The 22,621-nt window shown below is 42.2% G+C and overlaps 1 protein-coding gene across 5 annotated transcripts in view; it reads left to right on the forward strand.

Moving 5' to 3' along the window:
* FAM184A (family with sequence similarity 184 member A) overlaps window positions 1-22,621 on the forward strand; it is a 572,845-nt gene that overhangs the window by 209,122 nt on the left and 341,102 nt on the right. For all 5 annotated transcript variants that reach the window (XM_078648472.1, XM_078648471.1, XM_078648473.1 and 2 more), the window contains exon 2: window positions 14,685-15,530. In XM_078648472.1, the coding sequence (XP_078504598.1) occupies window positions 14,685-15,530 (846 nt within the window). The remainder of the gene's footprint in view (window positions 1-14,684; window positions 15,531-22,621) is intronic.

Below are 22,621 nucleotides of genomic sequence, written 5' to 3' on the forward strand. Positions count from 1 at the left end.
GCAGCGATAATGAGTGGCCCGTTCAGTATGAAGTGAGCATGTCGGTTTGGCTGGCTACCTTGCTACGGCCAAACCCACATACATAATTCAAACTGTCCAACCCGGCTCTCTTAGACAGCCGGGTTGGAGAGCAGGCAGAGGCTTTCAGTGCTCTCCTGAGCGCTGAGACAGCCTGCTCCAGCCAATCCAGACAATTCACTCATGCAGCATGTGAGCAGTGTCTGGATTGAATAAGGACCTGTGGGAGCTGTGGGTCCTCGCGCTCGGAGTCTGACGTGCTGCAGTCTAAGGTAAGTGAAACTTTTTTTCATATTTTAATGTTTGTTTATTTGTCTATGTTTTTCTAAAAGTATTAATGTCGACCTACCTTTTTTGTGGGTCACTAACCGCCACTGGATTTATGTGGGGTCCACTAAGGCTCTTTTGTATAGAAGGTTGTGCATACTATTGCAAGCCTCACACATTCCTAGTTAGTGCACTCTTAAGAGCTGTTTCTAGAGCCTAGATGCAACAGCCTCTCCAGCTAAGCTGTGAAGTTGGACGAGCAAGAACTAAGTAGACCCCAATCACTTAAAAGGCAATGTTTCATAGTACTTATTAAGTGAATAGAGTAACTTAGGGATGGGTGTTAAATTAAAGATTTGCATGTTCTGGATTTGCTACTACACTATTTCTTGCCAGACACTTTACCTTATCAGGTCGAACCTAAATCCATTCTGAGCTGGGGACATTCTCTTTCAAAATTGTATTTTACACAGAGCCAAATAATGCTAATTAGGTGTCAAAACTCTAACGTTCTGAAGGTGGATATCAGTAGTTTCACCGATTTGTTTTCAGTTTTGTCTAATGATACAAGTAAGCCCTAAAGGTTAGGCAGTCATTTAAAGGAAAAAGATATGTGTTTGTCAGAGCGCTTCTTGAACTATATAGGAAGGTGTAAAATAACATCGCAGAACCAGTTTACAAAAGGACAGTTTTTATGAGTTTACATAAAAAGCACACTGTAATTTGACAACAAATCAAAAGCACAGACAGTTGTGTGTACTAAAACAGTTTGTGGGTCCCTAAACGATATAATGAAAATCATCATGCTTTGGCATTTGAATTTAAATGTTTTTGTTGTTATTAAAAGATGTCAGATTATTCATATTATATCACCATAAAATGACACAGAAGAGCACAGTTTACTGCATTGCATTTATGCAGCTTTGTCCCTCCCAATGTCCATGACCTTTATTTTTAAATCACCCATCCCAAATGTTGCGCAAACGATGGGGTTAGCCGTGTGATTTAACATGACCTAGACACCTATGACGTTTATGGTTACCATATGTATAGTCTTATCTAGCTCAGTTTTTGCAATAATGTATACATGGAAGGGCCCAGAATTGGCCTAGAGTTGAGATTATCTGCAAAAAAGAATGTGGTAAAACTAGGACCACATTTTGTTCCCCATACCAGGCTCATTATCTTTCAAGGGTTGGGTTTTGGTGAGAGGATACCACTTGGAATCAGAGATTCCATCTCTTGGGATTCCTGCACCAAAACCATACTACTTGTAAAGCAGGTTTTGACGGCTACCTGAGGGACAAATGCAACAAGTGAACTTCTTTTCGTACAAGGCCCATCCTTCTGATGTTTTGGTTAATTTTAGGCTATGAAGCTTCTGCACTGTGGCATGTGAATGCGATCAAAAAAATCTGAATAAATAAATGAATAATATTTTCCACTGACTTGGTCAAAAGAACCTTTTACAGATGGCCACATGAAGGGCATATATTTATCTTCTCCTACAGAAGCTCTTCTCTTTCCCATCCACTACAAGCCAGTTGTTTTAGTAAGCCAGTTGTGATAGCAGTTGCTAATTATGGAGGCATCTCCAGATGTTTAGTGAAACTCCAACAATACCTCAGTGTCACCGGTGTCCATATTTTTTATATAATATTTCTTTATTAATTTTAGAAAATGCTCACTCACCAAAGAGCACATACAAGTGCCAAACCATATATGTAAACTAGCTAAAACAAAGCAAAACAGTGTAATTTCCAGCATTCAGGATGTGCGAACTTATACATGCCTTACATTGTATTGTATTGAATTGTAATTGTATTTATATAACGCTTACTACCCTATATGAGGTGTCAAAATGCTTTTTGGCGAGTAGCACGCCACTCCGTACCCGAAAAGGACTAGTGGTGGATTAGTATAGTGAAATGTGACATAATTTGAGCGGTGGCGTTGGATTGCAAAGGATAGTTGGGGGATAGAAGAGGGAAGAGTCTAGAAAGTGTTTATTGGGAGATCATAGTAACAAGGTGCTGTTTGGGATGAGTATAAGGAGAGATGGATGAGGTAAGAATCTCTAGAACTGGATTAGGTAGATCATAGTATTAAAATGAGGTGTGGGGTGATCCAAGGAGGGACAGAGGAGGGAAGCGTCTAGAAAGGGTTATTTTGGAGATCATAGTAGTAGAATGAGGTTTGGGATGAGTCAGAGAGTGGAGGTAGAGGATATATTGAGAGAGGTGTAGTGTGAAATATAGGGATTGAGAGAGTCAAAGTTTCTTTTTACTGTAGGAATAATGTAATAAATATATAGATGCATAAGTACATATAAATATACATAATTATATCAAGAAAAACAAATATCTAGATACATACATATAATCAAATTAAATGTTTATATAGGGATATGCTGTACATTTGTGTCTGAGCATGATGGTTATGTAGAAAAGAGCCAACTCTTGAGTAGTCTTCCGAAGATATGATAGTTATCTGTGGATCCTATGTTGGGGGTAATAAATTCCATAGTTTGGCTGCTTGAACTGAGCAAGATGTGCAACCTATGTGTTTTTCTTGTATGCTGGGACTTTGAGGCGAGGTGCCATTCTGGAGCAGACGTTCCTTTGTTGAATGTATTTGGTGATTGTATTCCTGATAATAAGTGGTCCTGTTCCATGTATTGCTCTCTGAGTGACACAAAGCAGCTTGAATGCAGATCTTCTGGCAACTGGTAACCAATGTAGGGCCCACAAGGCAGTTGAGAGGTGGTTTTGTGGCTTTACACATGTGAGTAGTCTGGCAGCAAAGTTCTGAATCCATTGTAGACTTTTCATAGTTGATAAAGATGATTTGTGGTAAAGGGCATTGGTGTAATCAAGTTTAGACAGTACAAGACAGATAGTGGCTTGGACCTTGTGTGGAAATCCCAAGTGGAGGAAGATGTGTCGCAGTGTTTTCATAGTAATGAAGCTTGATCTTGCTAATTTGTCCACTTGGGCATTCATTGATACCTTGGTGTCCATGGTAATTCCTAGATTTCTTACTTTCTTCAATATTTTAGGAGGTGGTCCCAGATCGTTAGGCAGGGCACAAAGTGGCTCATAATTTTTCCAATCGGCACATGTGAGTATTTGCATTTTGGAGGCATTCAATTTGAGATGGCTCCATGTCATCTACTGATCAACGGCTCTGAGGCAACTGAAGATTTGTGAGTTTCCAATGTCTTTGGGGCTTTTCAGTTTAAGAAGTATTTGCGTGTCAACTGCATAGTTATAGCATGTGAGTTGAAATTCATTGATGATTTCCGGTAATGACTTAATGCAGATGTTGAAAAGCGTGTGTAAGATGGTAGAGCCTTGAGTGACCCCTACTTTTGTGAAAAACGGTTTAAATGAGAAAGGTGGAAAATATATGACATTTGTTCTGTTTTGAAGGTAAGATGTGATCCAGTCGAGGGTAGTAGTCCCCTCTATGCCAGCTTTTTAGAGACTTTGGATTACAGTGACCTGGTCATCTGTGTTGAAGGCATCTGAGAGATCTAAGAGAAGTAGTGCAGCAACCCTGTTGCGGTCTACTGTGTTTTTAAGGTCATCCCAAATGGTGATAAGGGCTGATTCTGTGCCTCTTCCCGGATTGAATCCTGTTTGGAAGTCAGTAAGTATAGAGTTATCTTCAATTAATTGGCACATCTGGGTGAATGCTGCTCTTTATCAGTTTGCCCAGGAAAGCTCCCTTTGGTTTGTGGTTGGCAAGGTCAAGTGGGTCCAGGTTAGTTTTCTTTAATAATGGGCTTGTGTACTCCTTTTTTTAGGTCTTTTGGAAAGATTCCTGTAGTGAATATATGTGTGATCTAAGCAGACATTAAGATGTATCTTAAACCCTTGAGCATCTCGGCCAGTGGGACAATATAGATGTGCAAGAAAGCCAAACTCACCCTCGTGCTTGACTCTCCATGCTAGGACTGTCCAATAAAAAGGAGTCCATCTCGGTAAGAAATAGAATTTCAGTCAGTTATTGTATAGTCCGTAGGAGAGTTATCTGGTCCACAGCCTCACATGGTGCATAGAAATCTAGGAGAATCAATGCAGCTTAGCAGCCCATCTCTGTGCAGGTCTGCAGTTAATATTTGACCTTTAAAATTCGAGTCTCTGTAATTTGACATGCCAAGAGTTGCAGGGGCTACTCTGCTGAAAAGATGATAATATTCCAAGTAATTTTCAGTTTAACTGAGTGCTCACTTCAAGATTTTGGCCACTATGAGTTAGCTGGAAATCAGCCTTAGGTGAGTAAGGTTATTTGGATATGCATTCATGTGGTTTAATAAGGATGGCATCACTGCCTCCTTAAGAGTGTCTGAACCCTACCTCTTCTCCAATTCTTTTATTATAATCCATTATGCAGTCAGAGGCCTTTCCCCGTCTCAGAGCACTGCCACACACCAAAGCTATGTTTAGTTATGTGAATTTTGTAGGGGCCTGGTGACGCCTTTTGGTTACTTGTGTACACTGAAAAGCATTGAAGTGAGGAGGTCGACCTAGTTCAATACTGATGGTCATCGCTCTGATTGATGAGGTAGAATCATATCTGCCAAGACGTGGAACTCCCTTCCCTCCCACCTACGACTGACCCAGGACCACCTCACATTCAGGAAACACCTCAAGACCTGGCTCCTCGAGCAGTAGCTGCAACCCCCATCCCCAGCGCCTTGAGACCCTCACGGGTGAGTAGCGCGCTCTACAAATGTATTGATTGATTGATTAATTGATATCTGATGTTCTTCAATCAGAACTTTTTTTCTGCATGGAACATAACTTTCGGCTAGTTTGAAAACAGATTTCTGTAGTTTTCTGTTGAGGAGAGGCTGTTGAGCAGTACCTCCCACAGCATCGTAGGAAGGCTAAAACAACCTTATTGCGCTGATCGTAAGCTGTTTAAAACTGGTGCTCTCTCTCTGGCACTGATCCATGAAGAAGCTCTTTGCCCAGGTCTTAGACATCTGCTCAACAGGATACTTTGTGGATGCGTCTATTTCTCATAGCTTAGAACTCCTTGTTTCTATCATGGTGCTATGTGCCTAGAGACTACTCCTTCTCCTGTGATTGTAATTGTCTAGACTGCACTTGCTTTTCCTCTTAGTTCACCCATGTGTTGTGGGCATTACCTTGGCGGAGGCATCTGTTGATCTTCTGTCTTCTCTCCTACCTATATCTGTAGCCTAGCTGGTCCAGCCCTAAGTGTAGCTGATGTTCGTTGGTGGGTTCTGGATTATGTGAGGTTACCTTACCTAGATCTTTAATCCTAATCACTGTTCTCACCACCACCATTACAGCCCCTGTTGATCCAGGGGCCAAGTGTCTGCATGCTGCCAGTCTTCCATCTGCAGGCTTTTCTGTGTTCTTGTGTTATTCAAAGAAGCAACAGGTATACTGATAATGTCCAAACCAGTGCTTGAAGTGGCCCGGGACTGTCTGGTACTGAGTGCCAGGACCTATTATTTTGAGAGGGAGAGTACCAGCACTTCTCAAGAGAAATGTAATTTTTTAAATCAGAGAGTACCGGCACTTCTCAGAAACAAACAGGTACTCTGGTTCCAGACTACCTGCACTTCTATTTTTCCATTTCAAGCACTGCTACAAACTATAGCAGCACCTAGGAAAATAGTGGCTGTGTATTTTGAAGGCACATGATGATGCTGTTGGAATTGTGAAATACTACAGTGTTGGGCCATTTTTAGGTCTCGTGACCTTAAATGCGCGCAAGCGCATTGAGGAACAAGAATTCAAGTGCTCAAAATGCTCATGAAACCACCAGCTTTTTGCTGGCGTTTTCATGCAGTTCATGTGAACCACGTGTTCAAACATGAACGCGCATCAGCCTCCCTCCATTTGCCGCACATCAAAGGGCTTCGCCCAGAGTGCGCTCTGCGGCTTCTCGGCTTCTCCTCCCCTAACTTCCTTGCATTTCTCCTCCCCCTCCCCAGCCAGCTTCCCCCAGGCCGTGTTCCCTCATCCCTCGCACCCCCTCCTCCTTCAGCTTATCACATTCTTCAAACTAAAAATGCGTCCCCGCTTGTAGCATGCAGGGGCCTAAAGTGATTGCATTAACCAAACTAGTTTTCCTACCCAATTTTTTTTCCCGACAGATAAAGGTAAGTTGCATTTATATTTTCCATTTAAGGTATGTGCGTTGTATTGTGTATGTCTGTACGTAAACATCTACCAAAATCCCCCAGGATCAGAGTTCACTTACTTTTATTTATGCACTTTGACTGCTTCCCAGATCAGTGATGAGTGCTTGGCAAAGAATAAATAGTAATAATAAAATACATTTTCATGCAGATTTTAATAATGCTAATCAGTAAGTGGCCACATCAAAGGCTCTGTGCCACTTTCACCCACACAGCAACACTTACAGACACGCAACGCCACTCACACCCACGCAAGCCCGCTATCATCCACGCAACACCACACTCACCCACGCAACGCCACTCACCCAAACAACACCACTCACACACGCAACGCAACTCATCCACGCAACCCCACTCATCCACGCAACCCCACTCATCGACGCAACGCCACTCATCCACGCAACGCCACTCATCCACGCAACGCCACTCACACACACAATGCCACTCACACACGCAACGCCACTCACACACGCAACGCCACTCACACACGCAACGCCACTCACACACGCAACGCCACTCACACACGCAAGGCCACTCACACACGCAACGCCACTCACACATGCAACGCCACTCACACATGCAACGCCACTCACACACGCAACGCCACTCACACATGCATGGCCACTCACACATGCAACGCCACTCACACATGCAACGCCACTCACACATGCAACGCCACTCACACATGCAACGCCACTCACACATGCAACGCCACTCACACATGCAACGCCACTCACACACGCAACGCAACTCACCCACGCAACCCCACTCATCCATGCAACGCCACTCATCCACGCAACGCCACTCATCCATGCAACGCCACTCACACACGCAACGCCACTCACACACGCAACGCCACTCACACACGCAAGGCCACTCACACACGCAATGCAACTCACACACGCAACGCAACTCACACACGCAACGCCACTCACCGATGCAACGCCACTCACCGACGCAACGCCACTCACCCACGCAACGCCACTCACACACGCAACGCCACTCACACACGCAACGCCACTCACACACGCAACGCCACTCACACACGCAACGCAACTCACCCACGCAAGGCCACTCACCCACGCAACCCCACTCATCGACGCAACGCCACTCACACACGCAACGCCACTCACACACGCAACGCCACTCACACACGCAACGCCACTCACACACGCAACGCCACTCACACATGCAACGCCACTCACACACGCAACGCCACTCACACACGCAACGCCACTCACACACGCAACGCCACTCACACACACGCAATGCCACACACACGCAACGCCACTCACACACACGCAACGCCACTCACACACACGCAACGCCACTCACACACACGCAACGCCACTCACACACATGCAACGCCACTCACACACGCAACGCCACTCACACACGCAACGCCACTCACACACGCAACGCCACTCACACACGCAACGCCACTCACACACGCAACGCCACTCACACACACGCAACGCCACTCACACACACGCAACGCCACTCACACACACGCAACGCCACTCACACACACGCAACGCCACTCACACACACGCAACGCCACTCACACACATGCAACGCCACTCACACACACGCAACGCCACTCACACACGCAACGCCACTCACACACGCAACGCCACTCACACACGCAACGCCACTCACACATGCCACTCACACACGCCACTCACACACGCCACGCCACTCACACACGCAACCCACTCACACACGCAACGCCACTCACACACGCAACGCCACTCACACACGCAACGCCACTCACACACGCAACACCACTCACACACGCAACGCCACTCACACACGCAACGCCACTCACACACGCAACGCCACTCACCGACGCAACGCCACTCACCCACGCAACACCACTCACACACGCAACGCCACTCACACACGCAACGCCACTCACACACGCAACGCCACTCACACACGCACAATGCCAATAGCTCAAACTCTCACAACTGCGAGACCTATTGCATTGAAAATGCTTGTTACACAGAGCAGACATACTTGAAATGAAGTTTTATTTGACTGCAGGGCCACCTCCTTTTATCCCTCTCATAGAGACGCCCCGCCTCCCCATTCCTGAGCCAAACTCTCCATGCCACCTCTCTGTGCCACCTCTCTTGGGAAACCTACGTGACTGCACTTGGCAGTGCAGCAGTAGTATGGCGCGGCCTTGGGCGTCTAAAAATAAACATTGGTCCCATCCTGGATTCCATTAAACTGTTTAAAATTCAGAATGTGAAATTGTTCTTCCATGCTTTTGACCTCATTTCGAAGCATTCAAAGATTACTTAATGTCGTTACACGGTACAGTGATTGTTCTGCATTAGATTTTTGCGCATTTATGATGGCCACAACTAATGCCACATGGAAAAAATAAACACAATACATATATTTAATACAGTTCTTTGTGTGAAGTATTTGGAAATCAGTGAACATTGTTTTAGATATTACACTGCCAGATTTGATAATGGATTTCCACAGTTTGTTCTTTGTACGAAATGATGCCCCGAGCAATGTATAATTTATACTCTGTGCACAAGCCCTTAGTTACCACTTTCAGACCGTAGCAATCGAGCACCGAATGTACACCGTTCATCTAAAGTCAAGCGTAGCTTAATAAGCCACCCACACCTCAACAAGCTGTCGTTTAGGTGACGAAATGTTGCTTTCTGTAGTTAGAAGGAAGATAGATAGTAACAACACCTTACATCGAGGGGATTGTGTTCCATTAACGCCTCCTGTCGCATTTATGGTCCCTTAAGGTTATAAACACAGCCACAGTGTTGTAACCGACTGTCAGTGACGTCTTCCGCCTTTGATATAATCAACAAACGTGTTTGCTCCGTGGACAGCATTATTACAATACAGAAATGTACTAGAATAAATTCGAGTAGGTCTTACATTTATATGACTGCATTTTTCTCCTATGTGGCTCTCTTTTAAGTCAAACCTTGTTGCAATTATCTTTTTTGAGCTTTTAGTTTTCAACTTTTCGCTCGGGAGAACATATTCTGGCACTATCAAGCCCTTTTAAGGCGTTTTCTTTTTTTATGAATCTCCGTAATGTGCTGTGATATATGAGTGTCAAAGATTCTCATTGTGTGGTGACGATCGCGAGACAAAAATAGAAAATTACAGTGCCACAGACTATTCAGTACGAAGCAGTGCTAACGCGGGATTACTGGTTACTAATTATCTTACCAAATCCCAAACTATGTCGACTGAATCGTTGGTACCTGTCTTTGAGTAAAAGGTAATTTCGCAATAAGTCAATCAATTTAAGAACTTACACCACTCTAAATGACCACTGACCAATTTTTAAGTTTCAAAGATTTAATATAAAGTCAAAGATAACTGAAGATACAAACTTCTCAAAATGAGATTAAGAAGGTAAATCGGTATCACTATAAACATGAACTTCTTGAATAATCTAAGTCTGAAGAACAAGATAATAAGTACAAGCTCAAAAACCATAAGGGTTGTCAAAATAGATATAAGTTGCAATCTCAAAGTCATTACAGAAAAGAAAATTAAGGTTAGTCTGTCCCTACACTATTTTAAATGACATCCCTACTTAGCAAGATCTTAACCCTCTAGGTGTCAGCCGTGGTGACTTCCTAAGAAGATCACGCACTTCTCTTTGTCTCTTCTCTTCTAATGGGTCTCTCCTGATCAGCCTATCTGCCTACCCATCCGCTTCCTTAGGCTCCCAAAATCATCTGCTCTGCTCTCCTCCCGGGTCTCTTTCCCTAATACCAAATCACATTTCTGATAGGAACGCCCCTTGGGACGCCCCTCACGTGGTACATCTTTGCGCGGTAAACTCCATGATGGTACTCTTGAAGACCCTCGTTATAGTTGACCTTGGTTCCCAGGCTTCTTCTTCAGTGCGCTGATACCCCCTGAAATTCCTGGAAACTCCTACAGGCCTGCGCAAGGCGCCACTGAACAAAGTCCCTTTCATTCGAGCTGATTAGGACCCTCGCACCTGCATACAGCTCATCCTGCAGTGGGCCTCAAATTCCAGACTCCACCATATCTTTAGTCATAAAACACTCTCAAAGCTCTGTGCTGGACACCTCTCGACCTCTTCTCTAACGAGCACATGACGATTTACACGACATGACATTATCTTCTCTGGCCTACTTGATTTACATGCAGCAGGTCCCTGCACTCTTAAAACGTTAACTTGATTTAAACCGCAAACATTCTTAACTAGCATACGTTTCTAAAATAACACATCTATAAAGCATATACTTTTAACCCTAAGTTCAATAGTACATTTGGAAGAACCATGTCAACCTTATCTCACATTAATTTAGCAGCACGTTCAGGTTTGCTGTGAATTGCCCTAAGGCCTACACATAATACTGGATTTTCAAAGTTACATTTAATTCGGACATGATTCTTTTAACATGAGAACATGAGGTTTTCACATATATTCCAACATTTCTACATTAATCTCACACCGTTATAATTATAGTTACTCTACTTAACATTCTATACATTTCACTACTGAATATAAACCACTCTGTATATTTCACTCCTGGATATAAAACACTCGTGTGCAAAACATGTTTAAACTAACTACGTGCTTGTAAATATGGCGTACTTATACATTTTTTTTCAAACTTGTGCTCTCTCAGTAGCATAATAATTACCCGCAGTAATGGAATTTTTGTAGGCATGAAATGAATGATTGACAGATCTTGTGCAATGTGATGTCTCACGCATCCGTGTATCAGGCCGTCAGATAAATGACAGCAGTAACAAATATGGTGCCAGTCTTAATTTGTGTAAAAAAAAGCTGCATGGACCAAACAATTTTCTTTTTTTTTCATATCCAAACATTTGGATTGTTTCATTTGACAATGAAAAACGTCCCAACTACTTGGCATATAAATCAAAGAATATGATAGTTAAACATAGTCCGTACACTCAGATAGACGCAGACACTTTATTCTTAAAACACTTTCGGCCAGATTCATCATACTAAAATCGGCTCGCAAAGGGCCAGATTCTGAGAATCTGGCCCTTTGCAAGCGTTATTTTTGCATTTGGGATTCATCATCCCAAATGCAAAAATCGCTATACTAGAAATCGCTATATTGCGAAGAATCGCATTTAAGGAATCTCAATTAGAGATTCTTTAAATGCTATTCATGAACCTTTTTAAAATTGCGAATTCGCAATATGGGGCTGCTATTTACCGCGAAGTGTAACTTCGTGGTAAATAGCGAAAACTATTAGTGCATTTTTCTAAGTTGTATGTTACACACACACATGTCCTTTGGACATGTGTGTGCGCAACACCAGTGTACATTTGCATTTCAGGGGTGCTACAGGGTGTCCTTTGGACACCCTGGCACCCTTGAAATCGCTTCCTTATTTGCGATTCGCTAATTGCTAATCACAAATAAGGAATGACTCCCCATTCATTCCTATGGGCCTTGAGGCCCATAGGAAGGAATTGGAAAGCCATTCCTTATTTGCGATTAGCAATTAGCGAATCGCAAATAAGGAAGCAGTAGAAATCGCAAAATAAATTGCGATTTCTACATGCATCCCGTTTTGCGAGTCTTTAATAGCGATTCCTTAATAATCGCTATTAAGGACTCGCAAAAGAGGACAATGATGAATCTGGGGTTTTATTTTTAAGCTTTATCCAAGAAGATCAACACATCTTGACATCAGACGCCGTTCTGCAACTGCAGTTCAACTTATTTGAGATACCTACCATAGATTGAGAACATCAACTCTACAGAGGTGTTGTTATTTCATTGAGTTTAAATTGCCCTTGATAGAAAATACACACTTGGATTCTTTGTTACGTGTGATGCAATTAGAAAAAAAACAAATATTAAAGTCTGACAGTGATGATCCTTCAAATGGAATATATCACATTATGCCGTATCAGTCTTTATGCTCTGTTACTCATAAGTTTCATCAGACTTGTTTTGTTATAACTTTAGCTGCTTGTGAGATAACCTAGTCTAGTTTTTGCACAGTACTAATTTTTATGGCATAAAATCTTTAACATTTTTATTTTTTTAGTTATATTTTCCAAACACTATTATATATATCTTTGGATTTTAGTTTTCTGTGAGATTTGGTTCTGAAACAAGCAAACCTCTTTATATTTTCTGATTTTGAACCACCTGGGTTTTGGTCCTCTGCTGTGAATGAGTCTCACCATCTGCGTCTCACTCACCGAAAGCGTCTCTTAAATGCCTGTAAAAGCTAACCACAAGAATATTCCTCTTAAAATAAGGTCTCCTGTTCTGGAGAAGTGGGGGTAAGAGGCTCTGAGTGAACTGCATGTGAAACCATTGTGGGTACACATGTGAGGGCAGAGTGAGTGGGGCAACTGTCTAATTCAGCCCAGGATATCAGGCGTGGCCCCCGCAGGTAAGAGCGGCGGGGCAGGGGAAGGGACTCAACATACGACGACAAGGGAAACGTACATTAAAAAAAAGAAAACTATGTTTTTATTTTTTTTAATTGAAGTTTCCCTCGTTGTCGTATGTCAAATCCCTCTATCCCCTGCTCTTAATGCACGGGCCGCTCCTGCAGGATCTGCACAAAGATTGACTGTCACGTATGGAGCGTTTCAAACTCGGATATTGCCTGTACAGCCCTTATAATTTCCTTTGGAACTCAATACCTATTCCCATTTCATTTTGGATATAGTGAGTCTCTTCTAGTGCTTCACTGTGACTCTGTAGTGCTTTACCATACTCACTCTGTAGGTGAAATATGTGGCACATATATTAACTTTGCATTGATTCAACACAGTGAAATTATTTCCACATGCTTAATAAGGTCCCAAGTGCCAGTAACGTGAAAAAGTCTTTTATTGTTCGATTATTTAAAATCATTACAATATACTAACAATGTAAAAGAATTATCTAAAAACAAATAAGTTAAATTCCCTGCTTGTTACTACGAACTGGTGGAGCATAAAACCTTAAAAACAGTGTCACATTCTAGATATACAGTTTGAGTGCAACGTACATTGGTTTTTACATGGAAGGTATGTCCACGGCACCCATACTTTCGGGCCGACTGTTTTCTTTATGAGGCTCTATTTTCGCGGACAGTGCAGCTCGAATTAGTTCTATGAATTTCCCCAGCCGTGCAACTGTTTGAGTTGAAATTGAAGAAAAACACAAGTCAGAGTGCCAGTATAATATTAATTTGGGCACATTTTCACTTCGTCACATACTTTGCGGCTTTCAGTATTTTCCTGAGTCAGCACTCAAGGAGCTTCTGGCTGTGAACTACTCTGCTGAGCCAAGTTAATTACTCTGTTGGGCAGCAGGTACATTAAAGCCTTCCTCTGAGAATAGAACGACTCAGAGGGATTCAGCCTTCTCCTGGTAGAGGAGGAAAGTAGAGGCGAAATCTGAATGGGCTAAATAACTCACACTTATTGGCAAGCCTGGGCATGTCCTTTGTCTTGCAGAGATCAAGGGTGGCAGCCAGACCTCTGGCATCACTCACACTAGGGTCTCCCTTTCTAAGTTTCAGAGGGAGGGAACCCGTTTATTGTATTTGTGGCGGAGTTAACGACAGTGGAAGAGTGAATACTGATCAAAGCTTGATTGTGCCATCTTGGCAAAATTTGAGAGGGTGCTATCTTAGGCATTTTCACCTCCCATTCTTGTACATATTTTTTAGTTTTTGCGTAGTAGTTGATAGTGTGTGTAATAAAATAGTTTTCCTTTTGATAAGAAAAACCATTGTCGGGGCAGCAATTTAGGACATCTTGTCTGTACCATTTCTGAATCCTGAGTCTCTAGGCCACCCTTATCTCTTCTGCTTGACTACCCAGAGAGTAAATTGCTATAAAAGGGTACTTGGTACCTGGGTGGGAGGCCTGCAGTATGGGAGCCCCAGGGCCCCAGTGACGATAGACCCAGTTGTTACAACTGGGCCCAATGCATCGTGTCTGTCTTGGGACTACCTGTCCCGGTTGTCTACACCACCCATGTTCCCTATATTAGGTATTCTCTAAAAATCATAAATAGCTTCCTGTTGCATTAACCACATTCCTTATTGAACAAACATTCGACTGGTTTAATAGGACAAACACTCATGTATTGGGTTTAATTACTGTAATGCACATTGCATTTATTAATATAATGCAACATAACAATTATGCTCTTTTTTAACCTTCATTCCTTTGTATTTCCAGGTGATTTATGCCTTAAATACTAGAAATGACGAGCATGAATCTGGTATACAAGCCATCAAGGAGGCGCACGAGGAGGAGATTCAGCAGATCCTTGCAGAAACCAGAGAAAAAATAATGCAGTACAAGAGTAAAGTTGCAGAGGAGGTGGATCTCAAGAGAAGGATACAAGGTCTGGAGGAATCCCTTGAAGAGCACAAGAAAATGAAGCAACAAGCTTTGGCAGAGTTCGACGTTTTTAAAGGCCGCGTAGAAGACATGCAACTCTGTGCGGAGGCCCAGCACGTCCAGAGAGTAGTGACTATGTCTAGAGAGGTGGAAGAGATCAGGAAGAGGTTTGAGGAGCGACTACGGAGCTTCATGCAGCAACAGCTGCAGTTTGAGAAGGATAAGCGGTCAGCCCTGGACGACTTGAGAGCCACTCATAGACTGGAAATTCAAGAGATTCTCAAGACTCAGAATGCATGTCTATCCAAGGGACAAGAGACCCTCGAAGAGATGCATCGATTGCAAATGGAGGACATGAACTGTAAGCTTGAAGACCTACGTCAGGAAAGGAAAAAACTTGTGGAGGATTATGAAGGTAAACTCAGCAAAGCACAATCTTTTTATGAACATGAGCTTGAAGCTCAGAAAAGGTCACAGATGTACACAGCCGAAAGTCTGCAAGCCTGCATGCAGAAAGAGGCAGAGATGAGAAGGGAGTTTCAAAGCCAAGAAACTGTTTTACAAAAGAATTTGGGAAAGCTTAAAAGTGAGTTTGAGGTTGTTCAGAATGAAGCAGAAAGTCTCAAGGAAAAATGCCAAAAGCTTCAGGTTTCTCTGAGCACTGCCGAAAACAATGCCCAGGTAAGCAGTATTAACCTCTCAATGTATTTGGAATGTCTTTTGCAAACAAGCTGCAAATATCACTGTTGAAGAGGAGATTTATTTAATTGATGACCTCAAAATGGTTATAATCTGTGACGCAATTGTGGTGAGAAATTCCATCACAAAATAAAGCATCATAACTATTTGTATTTCAAGTTCTATATGCCTTTTACCAAGTAAAATATACATCCTGGCCCCATCTTATCAGCCTTACACAGGAGAAACTTAAACGTGACGGTGTAGTAAAAACAGGACGTGATGTCTGAAAGGAACACACTATCCTGCCTACATAGTACTCTATATATTAATGAGATTACTAAATCATTCTTTTTCAGTTCTTTACATTGATGTTTGTTTGCATTTATTGACCCTTGTGAGTTATCTACCTTATACTCCAGCAACCGGGATGCTACCTTCTGGATGCTGCACATTGCTCCTACCTCCCTTCTCTTTTTTCACTTCTGCTCCCTACCTCTCTTCTCCCCTGGCAGTCTGAAGCATCTCTCTTATGGCATGTAGCATCTTGTAGGTCATTAATAAATACATGCACACAACGCCACACCAAATGAAACTGCAATAAACCTTCTTCCTTCACCACTCTAGGTTTACTACACTTATCACCTCCATTGAGAAAGCCCATTTTGCGTATCCACTTACGTCATTGTAAACCGGTCTTACCATTTAGATTTAGCTTTCTTCACAAATTCCTTCTTCCTGATCTACGCATAATCTTCCATCTCATAATCCATGCACTCCCTTCACCTTTTCCTGCTGCCATACCATTCTTTCTATTTCATTTGACTTGCTTGTGCCTTTGCCTCACTGTAACCATACCAAGCTGATCATTGTGATTCATCTGTGAAGGCGGAACTTGCTACCATCACCCCTTCTTCTTATTAAAAATAATGCTGTAATCCATTTGCCGTACGATTAGTTGTGTGATATGCACAGGAAAATCTTTCTAACTCCTTACAAGATAACAGACTCTTAACTGCTATTTATACATTTTCCATGAGCATTCAGTTGACTCTCTCTACCAACTCATTTTAATTTGGGTTGTACAATGCTACACATCTATGTCTACTCAATGGCTCAACAAGAACACACTTAACTCCCTAGAACGTACTTGGGCATCATTGTCCGAGATAATTGTTTGTGTAACACCGTCTTTCAAGAAAATCCTAACACCTGTATCATGTCATTCGTGGTCACTTGAAAATAAACTCAACTTCATTTCACTGAGATAAATAATCCACCAGCATCATAAATAATCCAGCAACACCACAATGATTCTGTGGTTTGTATCTAAATAATCCACAACCGCCTTCAAATCCCTAGTTGCCACACCTTTTGTAGCACCTGCATCTGCATTCTAGTCTGCTAAACGCTCTTAAGCCTTTATCAGTAACCACAGTGCCGCACAGTGTTTCTCCCACCCCATACATTCGCCAGCACGCCAACAAAATCATACTCTGACTCTCCATTAGGCAATGCTTTTCTCCGTAGGCCCCTAGTTTGTCATATCTTCCTCAGATCCACTGGTGGCACCAACTTGCTTCACCTAAAAAAAAAAAAAAAAAAATACTCACAGAGTTAATCTCTAATATGTGATGTCTTTACCACCATTGCACAGGCTTCCCCCCTCCTACCTTTAAAAGTTTACCATCAACATGTGATACAATCAAACCTCCCCTCTTTAGTGATTGCAGAACCTGTGACACTCACAATTTCTTGATCCCCTATTTCTTCAATTTCTGATACTTTCTGACATCCTTCACGCTTGAATTTCCTGGAGAAATATTCCCCTACCTAATTCTGCTGACCTGCCACATATTCTTCTCAGAAGTGATATTATTGAAGCATGATTTCCCATACGCCATCCAACAGATTATGTAGTGGACAACAATGTAACAAGAGGCCTGTGATTTGTATGCAAGACATTTTTGGCCTGATTCACAAGGGACTTGCCAAAAAACCTCTTCTCCCTCCCTCCTGGGCTTGAGTAGTTCTTCTCTGAATGTCCATGTTGTACAACAGCTCCTGGCAGCTAGCAGGCCTCGTGCTCATAGCATGGTACTTAAAGGAGCCCAAGTCTGAAGCTGCCTTCTTTTAGGTGCGTTTTTGTCCCATCTGGAACACCTCTACAGCTTCCTTTCATTCACCAAAGCATGCCATCTTTCGTATACTAATTAATAATGTTAGCATGGTGTACTCCAAAGCACTCTCAGGGTTTGAGCACTAAGACACATGCATGAATCCTGAATCTGCCTGTTGAGGTTCAACCCACCCACATCTGTCTGGGCCAAACCAGCCATAGCCCAGTACTCTTCAACCTAACTTCCTCCCGGTCAGGGACTTCTTGACATAAAAGCGCTCTGAGGTGACAAGAAGGTGAAGCTGAGCACTCTACGAAACAGAAAAAATAATTATTAATGGGCAGGATAGACCCCACAGCAGCCATAGGATGGGAAAAGGGAACTCCAACCACCTCTCCTACCTGCAAGTCCTGTTCCACCTTCACCCTTGATGTTCATGCGTCCCTCACTTCTCGGGAGCTCATAATTGCCCTTCTTCCTAACAGTTCTAACCCACTCTCTTTCCATGTGGTCTGATCTTTGTTATTCCTAGTTCTTTCATTTGTTTCTGCCTTTGATTCTCCTAGCTGGTCACGTCCCCACCACGTTAACGTCTCTTTTCCCTCAGCACTACTGACCTTCTCCTCAAAAGCCTCCATTTTGTAGTAACTGTCCACAGGTACAACTAGATAGTTAATTAACTTGATTGGTCAACATACACAGCCTCTCAACAGGACATGTTAGAAAATTACTTGTACATCTACTTAGTACAGACACAGCAAATATCGCTAATTACACGCCACATCCAAATATCCAGCGTACCCTTTCGAAGGAATATTGTACAAATATCAAGACAACCTGGATATGCTATATAGTTGTGTATCACATCGCTCACAACAGTAAACGTCTCTAATCTCATGCCATTTGCACACCACCCAGCAGTACAACTGAGACTATTGTACACACATCCACCACCCCAAAGATATACGAAATATGTGGTTATCACCATGCTCACAACTGCAGTGCCCTCATGTGCTTTCATACTATCTTGCATGTTACTTAATTTGTAGGGCCGCTTTCATCATGGATATTGTTATTACCACTATTAGAAATTTTTGTATGGTCTGTATTAGCTGTTTTCATCTTTTTGCTGCCCTTTTGCCTAATTATGAATTGAAATTATCCTTCTGAGTGATCTTTATCTAGGTGTCCGCCATGTTCCATTTTACACTTCATCTCTTTAGTCGTGTGCATCATTTATGTCCGTTATGGCCTTGTTTTGCGATTCCCTACCCCGTCTGCACCTATCCCCATGCTCTCCATTCCCCACGCCCTCTCTTCCCCGTCAGCCCCTTGATATGGTTCCGCAGCTTATTTAACATTATCATTTCTGTAATTTACTTTTCATTATTTCGTTGCAACGCTTTTGGGGGGTTTTCATTTCTGCAGTTTCATTATTGGAAGAAGATAAGGTGTTTTACTCAATAATTTAATATTTTACTGCATTATGTCTGAGTCATTTGATTACGGTGATTTTATTTATCTTACAGTAACATTGTCAATGTTCTTTATGCTATTGCATTAATTACATTTTTTACATTTGGAAACATCTCTTTCATAGCTATGATTTTACTCAGTTGTTCGGTGCCTATAGCCTGACAGTGTTTTAAAGGCATATTTGACCTCTTAGACATGTTGTATAAATTGTTTGAAATTTAGTTTTACGATAGTTCTGTGAAGCACAATGGCTGAAATGAATGTATCACCAAGAATAGATTTGTGTTACCCTCTCATATATTTCGAGACTGTTTCTTGTAAGTAGTAGGTTTACATATACATCCAGGGAACTAAAATATGATTTTAATTGTAATTAGTATTTATTTATTTATAAAGTTTTATATAGCGCAAACTTGATGTTAGTTAGATAAGCCAGTTTTCTAAGCCCTCATTACGAGCTGAACAGAGTGCTATCATCTTGGTGGATACCACTTCAGGTCCATAATTATTGGGTCTTGAAACTTCTGGCCTGACAATTACAGGCCTAGAGACACCATACCGGAACCATCAGCGGAGTGGTGGAGGCTGTTGGGAGCCACTTGCCCGGCACCACCCGCATATTTCAGCATGGAAGAGCAGTAGACGCCTCTCAGCTGAAGGAAAAAAAATAGATTTTTCTGCGCCGACACCTTTCGCCCTCTCACAGGCAAAAGGCAAAGCCCTTGGACTATTTACCTCCTGCTCCAAGCAGATGGTAAATGTTCATGGATAAGGGCCCATTTTTTCCCCTTGAAGGGATAAAAACATTAGACCCGGTATTGTCAGGTTTGCATGATAGTCCCTATCCAGGGGAAAGAATTCATAATTCTCTGTAACTCATGGGGAGATACCAACTGGGATTGTAAATTCTTCCTGAAGAGTTAACAGGGAGCTCGGAATGAGGAACGTTATTCATTGGTCCAAATACTCAACTGCAATGAGATCTGCTGAACTAGCATTTTTCTTAGTGTTACCACAGCTGAGGCCCTGGCTAGTGCCATTAATTCTGCCTAGCTCTCTATTTCTCAAGGAGGATTACTTGATGGAGTCCATTGTCACTATCCCTTCTCCAGTGGTGGTGATTCTCCATACGTCAACTATAGTGTCCACAGAATATCAGATGTTAGTGTAGCACACCAAAATTATACAGCCTAATTGTCCAGCAAAGGACAGTCCATGAAGTAACGTTTGATGTAAATAACATACCCCTGTCTGGGATCTATTTCTGAGTCTGCATATTTTGACTAAAGGCTACTCTTAGGACGTTTTTCAGTTAGGATCTTAAATTGTGGCTGTATTGTTTCATTAACTTTGATTATCTGTATAGATAACAGTCCTGGAATCTTCAAAGCCCATTGGTCATTGTTTCACTGTTAATTCTTTAAGCGGTTTTGACACTGAATGGGTATATTTCAGATGTGCGCTATTTAAAAGATTTTTCCAAGCTCTCACCATCACACCTTTTTAGGTTGAACTTTCGAGACCTCTTGTATATAATTTAGTATATATACTTTAGTTTATACTTTAGTATATACTTATATGTGTATGTACATTGTGGGCTTTGGAGATCATCCCTAGGACTTGTCTGCTTCCGCCTAGGGACTTTTTTTTCTGTTCAACTGCCTCTGTTTAACTGTCTATATAGAACACGACCAGCAGAGGTCAGTAAAATACCAGAATTGCTTTTTGCTGAGGGACTTTCTTTTTAAAAAATTTCTGGCAACTTCTTCGATTTAACTTTCTTGATAGAAAACGACCAGCAGAGGTCAGTAAAATACCAGAATCACGTTTGCATTCTACAGATTCCAGTCCATAGAAATTGTCTTCCACAAGCCCCCGTAGACAATATATTTTTCAAATCTTGTATTTTCAGTGATATGACCACCAAAGGCCCTAGTTTTATATTAAAAACAGAGCTTTGGACTATGCCATTTCCAGCTGAAAGGCAATATATTTCTCTCCATGTGTTCCCATACCTCGCGTGTCACGCAGTTTGGTGCATACTATATCTCCATGTTAAAGAACAGTAGATGTTTTAGCACCCAGGCTAATGTGCTGCATAACTAAATACATATACGGTCCCAAAGGCGAGACCAATTGCATTGCGAATGCTTGTTTAAATATCATGCTGCTGTTACAAAGTAGAGCATGCAACCGTCTTTGATTAGAATGTTGGAAAATCTCATGTTTTCCTATCTTTCTGCTACATATGACATTGGTTCTCTTTAACCGTATACTCCAATTAAGATGAAAACAGGCTATAAACTCATTTCCCTATTAAATTGTAAGTGCTTTTGAGTAACAGGCCTAATGTGTTCTGCGTTTAAACCTGGAATGGCCAATGTACTTCTGGATAGAAGTGTCTGAACCAGAGGTGCAAGATGTTACATTTGGCTCCGGTTGGGAGCTTTCCAAAACAATTAGTTGTGTTCAGTGAATCTACAGGAACACCCCTTGTGTACCTAACTTGGAAGAACACAGGAAAGGCTTCACATGAGTATTAAATGCTACCGGAACAAGAAGCTTTATATATGCTTGGATGTGGACCATGAATCTTTGCAAAGACCTTGGATCTGATGGGCCAGTGATAATCTTAATTAGATGATTAGAAGAGTTGTGGCTCTCATTTTTGACCCACCTGTTATTTGAAAAGTTCCCAGTTATTCACTTAGCTGTGATTTCTTTTTAATTGTCTTTAAAAGGTTTCACCATATTACATGTACATCATAACATGTAGAACTTCAATAAGAACTTGAGTGCAAACTGTGAGAAATTGGGTTATTAGTTGAGAGAGGTATGCACCCTCCGCAAGTAATATTAAAAAACGTTGTCAGGGTGAACAAGTAAAATCACTAAATACACCTGAGCTCAACCCTCTGGGAGCTGTGGCACAGAGCAGACAGCCTTAACTTAGAGGCAATGTGTTAAGTAATTATGTAGTACTAAAGCAGTAATAAAGTTGAACTGCAAAAAATACAAATATCATAACTAATTAGAACAACGCATTGAACATGAAGACACAAGTTCAAGCTGTGGTAGGCACCTGTTACGGAACCCTGAAAATGCTCTGGAGATTTCTCCCCCTTTTGTCCCTCTCCCACAGAAGGACCGTGGTCCAGGCCCTTATCACCTCTAGGCTGGACTACGCTAATGCCCTCTATTTGGGTCTTCCAGAATACCTCCTTGGAAAACTTCAGGTCGTGCAGAACTCGGCCGCAAGAGCTATCCTTATGTTGGGCCCCAGAGTCCATATCTCGCCACACCTAAAGAACCTGCACTGGCTTCCCATACGACACAGAATCAAGTTCAAAGCTCCATCCATTGCCTACAAGGCCCTTCATGGTTTAGGGGCCACCTATCTGAGGAAAAGAGTGAGCTACTACATACCTGGGATAGCACTCAGATCTTCTCACCAGTATCGGCTGAATGTGCCAAAAGTCAACCGTGTCCGATTGGGAG

Source organism: Lissotriton helveticus, chromosome 6, assembly GCF_964261635.1.
Source record: "Lissotriton helveticus chromosome 6, aLisHel1.1, whole genome shotgun sequence".
NCBI lineage: Eukaryota > Metazoa > Chordata > Amphibia > Caudata > Salamandridae > Lissotriton > Lissotriton helveticus.